At 39.9% G+C, this 12,049-nt stretch overlaps 1 protein-coding gene across 1 annotated transcript in view; it reads right to left on the bottom strand.

The window, feature by feature from the left end:
* Window positions 1-12,049, bottom strand: part of LOC114049445 (nuclear pore membrane glycoprotein 210-like) — a 126,725-nt gene that overhangs the window by 37,220 nt on the left and 77,456 nt on the right. Inside the window, exons 20-26 of the mRNA XM_027870703.1 lie at window positions 9,617-9,745; window positions 8,828-8,955; window positions 3,502-3,634; window positions 3,227-3,289; window positions 2,712-2,891; window positions 1,033-1,113; window positions 810-941 (exon numbers count right to left, since the gene is read on the bottom strand). Coding sequence (XP_027726504.1) covers window positions 810-941; window positions 1,033-1,113; window positions 2,712-2,891; window positions 3,227-3,289; window positions 3,502-3,634; window positions 8,828-8,955; window positions 9,617-9,745 — 846 coding nt within the window. The remainder of the gene's footprint in view (window positions 1-809; window positions 942-1,032; window positions 1,114-2,711; window positions 2,892-3,226; window positions 3,290-3,501; window positions 3,635-8,827; window positions 8,956-9,616; window positions 9,746-12,049) is intronic.

Genomic DNA, 12,049 nt, shown 5'->3' with positions numbered 1-12,049 from the left:
AATACTGCCCATGAGTTCTATTTTCAGTAAGATATGCTCAATGCTACTTACCAAGTCACAAGCCAACTTTCTGCCTTTTTTTCCCTCTGAATTTTATTCTAAAACATTTTTCTTTCACTAGGGAATAATAAATCAATACAGATTTATTTAACCTAAAATACAGATCTGTTTTAAATGGCTCCAGCATAGTAGATGCTGGATGACCAAGAATCATGTGAGTAGTCTGACAAAAAACAACTCTATTAAAATACGATTAGAGTTCAGTTAAAGCTAGAGAAAGGATACCTAGTAATATGACAAAGTACCACTGATAACACACTTTAAGGCATGGAGTTGGGCTAGTGTAGCTCATTTACTTTTGGCTAAGAAAACATGTTTAGCACAAGTAAACTCTAGTGTTCTTCGAGTAAAACTACAGGATATTGAATAAGTTCCCAAATCAGAAAAGAAATCAGCATATTCCTCTCAATGCCATATACAGGAAAGACAATAATTGTGATACTAAGTATCACTTTGACTTAAAAACTCACAGTATTTCTAAGGAAGATTGTGATCTCGGAGCTGGAGACAGACTCCATGAAAACAGTGACAAACTTCTCTGTGACTGTGCAACAGAAATTTTTATGTCACAAAACACTTATCAATAAGCTCTTTTAGACAATCCATTGCTCCTACATAACTTTTTTCTTCTTTACATCATTTGCTTCTCTGTCAACAAGGTTTATAGTTCATAGGATAAGAGTTAGCCTAAGCTCCTAATACACTAATAACAAGATTTTGACACAGTGACATAATGGATGAACTCATACCTCTGAGTGCCTGGGTACCAAATCTAGTACATCTCGTTTGCTCATTGACCAGCGGAATGTGAGTCCAGGGTTTGCATTGCTGAAGGAGAAAGGGGTCTGGGTACTGCTTACCCCCATGACATAGACAGGCATCTGATAGAAAAAAGCATCATAATACTGGTTATCCAACCAGCTGACACTGGTGGAATGATAGCTTCAGTGAGAAGTGAGGCTGAGTACTCACCTCTGTGGCTGTGATGAGACGTGTTGCAGGTGCAAGGATCCTAACAGCCCTAAGCTGGACAACTTCTACCTGCACTTCATCCTGTCCAGTAAAGGGAAAAGGAAATTTAGATATGAAAGGAGTGTCTACAACATGGAGAGACGAGCTTGGGTGAGGGCTCTAATTGCAATGCTAATTTTGGTAGTAGAAGCAAAGCTCAAAATACCAATCAGGGTTGAGAATATGACTTTTCTCTTTAAGAAATTTCTTGAGAAAGAGGTCAATGACAAAAGGAAAGGTCTTCTATAATAATGAAAGGTCCAAAGAAGCACTCTTCCAAAAAAAAGTTGTAAACAAAGTAGGTGTCCACTTATTGTGGAATGGCTGTATCAGTCAACATGCCTACTATGTGACAGGATCTACGATAGGTGTTAGGAATACAAAGACAAAAATGAGAAATCCCTTCCCTCAAAAAGCTTACATTCTATTGGGGGAGATAATATGTACATGAATACTTATACAAAATAAGTTGAAAGGTGGTGCTTTAGTTGAGTTTTGAAGGAAATGAGGGATTCTCAGAAGAAGAGGTAAGGAGTGAGGGGAAGATCATTACAGACACAGGGAATGGTCTGTGCAAAGGCATGGGAAGAGGAGATGGGATGTCACCTGTGAGTTGAGGTTTATTGGGCCACAGAGGGAAGGGGAATAATAAATAATAAAGTTGGAAAGTTAAGTTGGGGCCAGGTTGTGAAGGGCTTCACTGGCCAAACAGAGGTGTACATAAAGGTTCTGGAGTATTGGTTGGCGTAAGAAATTAGAAATATGATTATGATGCAAAGTAGAACTAAGAGAATAATATTCTAAATGACTACAATAATGCAAAAGAAAAGATCATCAAAAAGAAGCTAAACTCAGATAAAGTACAGTAGACAACTTCTGTTATAGAAAAAAAGAACCATATCCCTCTCTTCTTGGCAAAGGGGTGAAGGGGCCTACAGACATGGAATGATGCCTATACTGTATGATGAGGTTACTCAGATAATTAATTAAAATTTTTCTTTTACAAAGGAGATTTCAATAAGGGAATATATTGGAAAGTAATTATTTTTTTTAAAAAGTATAAAAATTATTATTTGGGAAGGAAAAACAAGAAATTCCTGGAGGGTACGTGCCATGTTCTGCAATATTAAGAATGATGCTGGTGGGCAGCTAAGTGGCACAGTAGACAGAAAACCAGCCCTGGATTCAGGAGGACCTGAGTTCAAATCCAGCCTCAGACACTTGACACTTACTAGCTGTGTGACCCTGAGCAAGTCACTTAACCCCGACTGCCTCACCAAAAAACAAAAAACAACAACAACAAAAAAGAATGATGCTGGGGCATCTAGGTGGTGCAGTAGATAGAGCACCAGCCCTGGAGGCAAGGAGACCTGAGTTCAAATCCAGTCTCAGACACTTACTAGTCATGTGACCTTAGGCAAGTCATTTAACTCTGATTGCTTCCAGAAAATGTCAAAAATAAGTAATAATTAAAAAAAGAATGATGACACAAATGCTGTAGGTTTTCCGATAAAGACTGCACATTGCCTAGGCCCATTTGAGGAGTCCCAGTTAAGGGGAAAGGAAAGGGTCTTTCTATGATGTCAATATTGGCAGAGAGTAAAGAGAGAGGGAAAAAGTGGAGAGCCCCAAAGATGTACCTGAGAAAACACAATGACTTTGCCAGTATCTTCATTTACTGTCTGGATGGTTCCATGGACCACGGCTGTGCCAACCACCTGTCCTGTGACCTGCCCTCGCCTATTAACAACAGCCACAGTCTGATTACTGATGGAGAAGTGAATGATAGACTGAGGTTGGGGACCACCTTCTGACATTACCTGAAATTCATTTAAACATAACAATGAACAATTGGGGGATGAAAAGAATCCACATCCTACTTCCCAAGATTTTCTCTCTTTTGTCTCCCTCCCCACCTGTTTCCCTATGTAAACCAGTGTGTTGCTCATCAAACTAGTTGGAGAGTAAAAGGATGAGCTGGAAATAGCTCACAGGTTTTTCAAGTGCCAGTTTACACTATGCACGTCAGGGTTAGGAGAAAATGTTCTTTTTTCTTCTTAGTCAGATCCTGTTAGAATTAGGCTTGGAACAGAGTAGAGGAAGCCCACAAGAAGTAGGAGGAGTGAATCTCATTTCTCTCTGCCTTTATGATTACCTGCATCATGTTGGTTGGAATCAGTGTCATTTTCTCTGGAACAAGTCTGAATGGAGGAAACACCTTTGGAGAAAGAATCAAAAGGAAAGTAATTACTCAAGTCAGTTTTTTTTTTTAAACTGCTCAGGCTTTAGATAGCATTTTTTTTTTTAAACTAAAGGACATTTTGGGATTTTCTTTCCAAAAAGAGCAAATAATAACAGAAAGATGGGCAACTTAAACCACAGCCCAGAAGGAGGATGAAGTATGAACTTTGGGCCAGATGGCTTCCTTACTTCAATCTGTCGAGGGGTTGATGTGAACTTTCTTCCCATCTTATCTATGGCAATAGCAACCAATGTGGTTTGCCCAATGGTGACAGCTCGAAGAATATAGCTTTCAGAGTATTCATCTTGTTCCTCCATGAACCTGTAGAGATCCATGTGTCAGGAGTATTGAACCAGGGAATGGAGGGGATCTTATTTTGGTAGTGTCCAAGCTATGGGCTTTCCTGGTTAGGTAGGCAAGTTGCCAGGGACTTCATATCCTGCTCATTCACAGCTTCAGAAGGCTTTGAGTAGCTTACAATGCCAAAGATTAATGACCAGAAATGAATGTCCAAAGCCAAGATACATTTCTGGGCAATGGCAGGAAGCTCTAGAAAAGCAGTGGTTTGTCCTGGAGCTCTAAGAGAATAACAATAACATAACGAGGCCTCATCTCTAACTGGCAGGAATGGCAAACCACCTAATTGTCCTGTATTTCCTATTACCTATGAGGGGATTACCAGCAAAGCTAACTATAAACATACATTGTTTTAGCCCAAAGTACCTCTGCAGAAATGAGAAATCTACCGAAATTTGTTTTCCTCGTCACTAATAACTTCCTTATTGCACATTCCAAAGACTTCTTCCTGTCAAATTCCTTGACCATTTGTATAGCATTTCACATTACTCCTCTGACTTCTTTCCTCAACTGTCAGTGACTTCCTTCCAAGAATGTCTTCCATCTATTCTGTACATATTCAGAGTATAAATGGTGATTTACAATGCTGTCTCCCCTTGTTAAAATATAAGCTTCTTGAGGGTAGGGATAGTATTTTTGCCTTTATTTGTATCCTCAGTGTTTAGTACAGTGCCTGGAACATAGTAAGCATTTAATGTATTTAAAAAAAAAAGATTTTAACTGATATAGAATACAGATAATGAAAAGGCCCAGAGTCAGGAGATAGGAGGGTCATGTGTGAGGAACAGCAAGGTCAGTGGAGTTGGACCACACACCATGTGTAGAAGGGAGTAAAGTATATGAGTGGAGATATGGGAAGGGGCTGGGTCAGGGGTGGGGAACCTGCAGCCTCAAGGCCACATGTGGCCTTCTAGGTCCTTGGGTGTGGCCTTTTGATTGAGTCCAACTCCTTTTATTAAGGGGATTTGTTCTGTGAAGTTTGGAGTGATTCAAAGGGCTGCACTTGAGGGCCTAGAGGGCCACATGTGGCCTTGAAGCCACAGGTTCCCCACCCCTGGGCTGGGATGTGAAAGGTTTTAAGTGCCAAACAGTTATATTTGATCTAGGAGGTAACAGGAAGCCATTGGGGTTTACTGAATGGCCAGCTATGTCCTCAGAAAAACCATCTTGGCAGATGAGCAGAAGCTTGGAGAGGGCAGACTTGAGGCTGCCACAGTCATACAAAGAAGGGGTGAAAAGGGCCAGAACTATGGTGGTGCTCTGTGAGTACAGAGATGGGGAGATATAAGAGATTCTGTGGAGAAAGAAAGGACAAAGAAATGGCAACTGACTGGAAATATAGGGCGAGAGTGAGTGAAGAGTCAGGGATGATAACAATGTCACCATCCTGAGTGTGTGGGAGGACAATGGTACTCAATGGAACTGTGTAAATGTGAAGAGAGGAGGATTTCTTTTTTTGGGGGGGGGAATAAGTTCCATTTTGAACATGCTGAAATTTAGTTGCCTCAAATGGATATCCCATTCAAGATGTCTAAAAGACAATTGGTGATGTGGGACTGGAGCTCTGGTTTGAAATTTGAGGTGGACATACAAGTCTAGGAATTATCCAAATAGAAATAATAAGTGAACCCATATGAACTAATGAAAGCAGAGAGAGAAGGAGAATAGAGAAGGAAAAGAAAAGAACACTCAGAAGAATGGCCTGGATATAGATCCAGGAAAAGTCACCTTTTCATTTGAGACAGGATTGAAGAAGAAAATAGTGTGGGATGATGTCAGAAGAATATGGAAGAGAGAGCTTTCACTGAATGGTCTTGATTGTTTTTGGTGAAACATGAGTTGAGATCCTATGAAGAAAAGTTAGGTGGTGCGAGTGCTATGGGAGGCATAAGAAGGGACTGGAACAGTTGCTGTGGTGCATAGGAGAGGGATTAGGGAGGTGTTAGAGTACTCTTGGGCTGTAGGGAAGGCCCAGTTAAGATTATGGAACATAAATGTGTAACCAGTCAACATGATTTCATGATTTTCTCCAGCTCCATTCAGTAGCACCTGAGTAGGAATGAAGGAGGTGGACATTACAGCATTGTTCTATACTTATCTCACCCTTCCCATACCGGAAGCAGGGTAAGGTACTGTGATTGGATCATTATTAACTCAGGTTCTCCCCTCCCCCTCTCCTTCAAGGGGATAGGCAAGTCCCTCTACCCCCAAAGGTGAGTCCCTGGAACCTGACTGGATTGAGTTAAGGCTCAAACTCAACTTCTTTTGAAGGAACTTCTTGGTGGTCTTTGATTACACTGGCATGTTCTAGACCTGCTTGCCAGGGGTATGGGCATGTCAGACTTGGCATATATCTCAAAATAGAGTATTTATCATTCTACTGCCTGTGAATGACCAGACACATTCCATACTGAAGCAAAGTGGGCTGGTTCTCTCCAAGTTTAAGTGTGGTGAATATCCTTTCTAGGCTATAGCTAAGTAAATATCCTTTTGCTAACCAATGAATGACGAGTGCTTCATTTCATTCCAGTACTGAACCTAAGCTAACAAAGGACTGCTCTGGGTCAGTCCCACAAATTACAGTTACATTCTCATGTGTCTTCTTTGATGCCAAACTTGGTCATTATGGTTTCACAGAAATCAGTTGATATTTTTTTTTCCCCATTTACATGACTGTAGGAACAAAACATACTTTTTTTTGTTTTGCTTACTTTGCTTTGCATCAAAATTCACCTAAGTTTTTCCATTCTTTTTTCTATTCTTTATATTCATAATTTGTTATAGCATACTTCCTAGCTCTGTGACCCTGGGCAAGTCATTTCACTTCTGCCTTCTAAAGTTTTTTCATCTGTAAAATGGAGATAGTAACCGCACCTACATCACAGGCATGTTGCAGAGATCAAAGGAGATAATATGTATAAAATAATATTTAGCACAGTGACTGGCACATAGTAAGCACTATATAAACGCTTATGTCCTTCCCTTCATGTGCCATAATTTGTTTAGCCATTTCCCAGTTGATGAACATCTACTTTTTCTAGTTTCTTGCCACTACAAAAAGTGCTACCAGAAATATTTTGTGAGATATGGTATCTTTCTTTTGATCGTTGATTTCCTTGGGGAATATGTCCTCATGAGGAGTTGGACATTTTAGTTACTTTTTTGCATAATTTCAAATTACTTTCCAGAATGGTTGGACTAATTTACTGCTCCACCATTAGTATCTTAGTGTCCCCATCCTTCGACAACCCCTCCAGCATAGACTATTTCCATCTTTTGTCATATTTGCCAATTTGCTGGGTATGAGGTAAAATCTGAGAAGTTTTATATTTATATTTCTCTTATTACTAGTCTTTTGGAACATTCTTTCATATAGTTGTTAATAATCTGTAATTCTTCTTTTGAGATCAATTTGTTTACATCTTTTGATCACTTAATGAGGAATGGCTTTTGGTCTCATATTTCTGTTAGCTGTCTATATATCTTGGATATAAGACTCTTATTAGAGATATGTGTGTAATGAGGAGGCTGGTTAATGGGAATCCAGTTCTTCCAGCACATAGTATTTTGCCTGCTGCATACCCATGTTGAAGCCTAGTAAGCCTGCTTTTAGCCTGTTCCCCACAGGCAGGCATTCATTTTCTCACTTGATATTAATTTAAAAGAAGTGAATTTTAAGCTGGAGCTGGGAATAATTACAAAAGACTCTTGCAGGGGTAACTTGGTCTTTTTTCCTTCCCTGATGCCCAGCAAGGTGGGCTAGTTTCTGTGGGCCTCTGCAGGGAAGACCCTTGGGCCCTCTCTCCTACCCAGAGCTGGCATGAAATCATGATGAGCACATGGTCCTTTTGCTGCTTCAGTTCCTGTGTCTATTATTTTCTGTCTTAGAGGAAAGAATGTAGGAGATGGGACGAACCAGTCCACAGCTTACAAGGTCCAAAGTTTACAAGACCAGGAGAGATGCCAAGGTCTGTAAGCTGCAGCTCATGCCAGAGTTTAGGGGCAGCTAAGTTTGCTCTGCTAGCAATCCTAGAAGTGGACTGATCCCTCAGTTAAGATTCTTCATTCTATAGGAGGGAGTGATTGCCACATTCAGAAGTGAACTTAATTGGCAAGATTGCTTTGGAGCAAATGCTTTAGATCTGAATCTACTCTCTCTAAAGACAGAGGTGGTATGGGGAAAAGCGTGTCCAGTTTGAGAGGAAATGTTTGTATTTCTGTTCTTGTTATACCTTCTCAGTAAATAACCCTTTGTAAAAGCTAATTGATATTAATTGGTTAAATGATACTGAGGAACTAATCACTGGAAGGCATTGATGATACAAGGGAGACAGTAATTTTAATTAGTGATTAAGGTCTCTTCTCACTTCCAAGAGACATATTGGGAGGACATACTGAAATGTGGGCTTCTGCCCATAGCATTAGAGAGGGATGCTCCAGCCCCTCAGGGATACCCCTAGAACCCAGACGAGCAAAAGTAGTCCCCAGCCTCAGGGAAGAGAACCAGCTATGGACTATAGAGGTACTGTGGCACCTGAGAGCTGAACTGCAAAGAGGGTTTCCTCTCAGGGGAAAAAAAGCCTTCTAGGCCCTGAAGTAAGTAATACCAGAGTTCTGAGTTGCCTTGGCACACATGTATTACGTATATGTAACATGTACCTTATTACAACTGAATTTGAAGTTTTTTGTCCACTCTTCCAGCTGATATCATGTACATGTGTAGGAGAATGTATCACAGGTTTATGAGGGGAGGGGCTGTTTTGTACTTATTGTTTTTACGTCATCTTCATAAGTGCCTTTGCTAAGAGCTAATGTGCTACCGGGTGACTGTTAATGAAAGTATACCAGTAGGGTCTCAGAAGCTATAGTTTATGAAATTACCTTGAGGGTAACTTTAGAATCCAAGAGTAACAGCCACCCTCTGGGGATGCATCCTATGACTGTGAATGCAAGTTTGGGGAGTGGCCCAGATGGGGTGCTACAGTCAGATGAATATTTTTATAACAAGGAAGATTAGGAACTGAAGAGTTTTATAGCAAAACAGAAATGAGAAGGCAGAAATAACTCTAAGGAGTTAGGATATGTGAAAGGGAGAGTCTCTTGGAAGTGAGGAGACACCTAAAATAGGGAGAAAGAATTACAGATGATGATACTCACGTTAGTGTGACAATGGCAGAGGCCAACTGAAGTTTTAGATCCATATTTCGGAAGTACTTATTTCGGAATGGGAGTTTAGAATAGCCTAGAACTCTCACTGTCACTAATACAGATTTCCCAATCTCAACCTGAGAGTCAAGAGAAAATGGTAGATTTGAGTATTTTTTGGTTGAAAGGTACCATGATGTAGTAGATTGAATGTTGGACTTGGAGTCAAGCCAATGTGGGTTCATATTCTGTCTCTGATACTTGGTAACTACATAATCGTGGGTGAATCACTGAGCCTTAATTTTCTCAGTTATATAAAAAGAATACCAGTGGTTCCTACCATGGAGAATTGTTGTAAGGCATAAATCAGATAATATATGTAAGGTGTTTTTTAAACTTTAAAGCAGCTATGATTATTATTATTACCTACAGATAAGCCTCATGTGAAGTCTCAAAGAACAGAAGAGTCCCAGTCAACCTCCTTTCTGTGGGGATCCAAGCTGTAGAAGTGGTGCCACAGGGGTGTGAAAGAAGAGCCAGTGCCACGTTACATTTTGCCTGCCTGATTCTTTTAACCAAAGCAATCCAATCTCTGCATACTATTTTTAGTATCCTGCTCTTTGATTCCATGCATATCTTCAATACAATTTAGTTTTTACATCTCTTCTCTTTATAAAAAAGCAGAGGCTGTTGTGTATTTTTATAAATTAACTCCCCATGCTTAGTACGTGAGCCCAATAGCAAACTTCTAGTGTGAGAATGATGACCCCTCTAGTTGTGATGGCAGCAAACCCCTCTTACTTTGTCAATCAGGTCCACCTCCAGTTCATGCATGTCTGACACTCGAAGGTAGGCCAGCGCTGGGCCCAAGAAAGCCAGGCACAGATCATAGACCTCCAACGTGAGAAATCCAGGATGTAATGGGACCACCTTGTAACAAATGAGATGGTAGAGGGGTATGAATAGATCTAGCCCAAACGTAAAATGAACATTTTGTCTTAGCATGGTATCTGGCATATAGTAGATGCTTAATAAATTCGAGTTGATTAATTGATTGATCTTGCCCCACCCACAAAAGGAACTATAACTGAATTTGACAAAGAGACTTCTCAATAACTGTAGGTGACTTTCTTTATGATGTAAACTCTCAGGGGGGAGGTAAACATCTCTAGAAAGCTATTCACAATACTACACTTAACATTCAGATGATAATGAATGAAGTTTATTTTAGGGTGGGATAATAGTTACATACTAAAAATAGATCTGCTTCCTTAATAAGGGTGAAAGGGAGGAGAGTATTCAACTAACTGAGGTTTGACCCCTTTTCAGGAGCACTGCTAAGAAAGAACACAGAGTAGTTCATTTCTTTCCTACATGCCACTTCCCCAGGCTGTGCCATTTTTCCAATTGGAAATAGATTCTTTCCACTTCACTTCATCTCAGCGGCCACCCAGTCCCACCTACACCCCTTGTCCCATACCTAATAAGTGGTCATCTAGTCTTTCTTTGAAGGTCCCTCTTAGAGGGCAGGGGGCACTGCCTCCTGAGGCCAGCTGCTGTACTTCTGGAGCCTAAATCCCACACCCCCCAACTTCTAAGAATCTCTGATTTTGCCTGTTGGGCTAATCAGCAGTGTGGCATAGTAGAAAGAACAGCACATTTGGGGTCAGAGGATCTTGTTCAAATCATAGCTCCATTGATGGCATGGCCTTGGGTTAGATTTGTATCATTTCTGGCCCTTATTCAGTTTCCTCATGTGTAAAATGAAGGAGGAAGGACTTGGATCAGTCCTTTCAGGTCTCTTCCAAATCCAAATCAATTATCCTAAATCTAATCTCTCTTATATTTAACAGCCTTTCAAATACTTTCAAAGACATTTGTTGTTGTTGTTCAATTGTTTTATTTATGTCTGACTCTTTGTGACCCCATTTGGAGTTTTCTTGGCAAACATACTGGAGTGACTTGTCCATTTTCTTCTCCAGCTCATCTTACAGATAAGGAACTGGGGTAAATAGGATTAAGTGACTTGCCCAGGGTAACAGAACTAATAAGAGTCTGAGGTCAGATGTGAACTCATGCAGATGAATCTTGATTCCAAACCCAGTGCTCTATCCACTGAGCCATCTACCTATCCTAAAGATATTTAATAATCTCTTAAATGCTAAATCCAATGGCCCTTTCTCAATTCTCCTTCTCCTTGACATCCCTGTAGCCTCTGACACTTTTGATCCCTGTCTCTTCCTTGATGTGCTCTTCTTTCTAGGTTTTCATGACACTATTGTGATCCATTGATGATGGCCTTCATTGCTGTTCTTTGCACAACACATTCAATTTCCAGGCTCCAGATGTTTTCACTGGCTGTCTTCCATGTCTGGAATGCTTTTCCTCCTCATCTCCATGGGAAATTTCAAGTCCCAACTAATATCTCATCTTTTATAAGAAGTCTTACCTGATCCCCCTTAATATTAGAGCCTTCCTTTTCTTTAAAAATTTTTTAAAATAATTATTTATTTTTAGTTTTCAATATTTACTTCCGTAAGATTTTGAGTTTTAAATTTTTTTCCTCCTCCCTATCCTCCCCCTTCTTGAAGACAGTGTGCAATCTGATATAGGCTCTACTTATACATTCATATTAAGCATACTTTCACATTAGTCATGATGTAAAGAAGAATTAGAACGAATGGGAGGAACCACAAGATGGAAGAAACAAAACAAAACAACAAAAGAAAAGGAGAGCAAATAATACACTTCCATCTGCATTCAGACTCCACAGTTCTTTCTCTGGATGAGGATAGCATTTTCCATCAGGAGTCTTTTGGAGTTGTCTTAGATCCTTGTACTGCTGAATAGTGCCTGAGTTTGTTTTGGCAGGTAGACTCCCAAATATTTTATAGTGTCAACAGTAACTTTGAATGGAATATCCCTTTCTATCTCTTGCTGCTGGGCTTTGTTAGTAATATATAGAAATGCCGATGATTTATGTGAGTTTATTTTATGTCCTGCAACTTTGCTAAATTTGTTTATTATTTCAAGTAATTTTTACTTGATTCTCTAGGATTCTCTAAGTATGTCATCATATCATCTGCAAGAGTGACAGCTTTGTTTCTTCCCTGCCTATTCTAATTCCTTCAATTTCTTTTTCCTCTCTTATTGCTAAAGCTAACATTTCCTAGTATAATATTGAATAAGAGTGGTGATAATAGACATCCTTGTTTCACTTCCAATGCTACTGGA

Source organism: Vombatus ursinus, unplaced genomic scaffold, assembly GCF_900497805.2.
Source record: "Vombatus ursinus unplaced genomic scaffold, bare-nosed wombat genome assembly UNPS02014798.1, whole genome shotgun sequence".
Classification (NCBI taxonomy): Eukaryota; Metazoa; Chordata; class Mammalia; order Diprotodontia; family Vombatidae; genus Vombatus; species Vombatus ursinus.
This window is presented reverse-complemented; position numbering and strand designations above follow the sequence as displayed.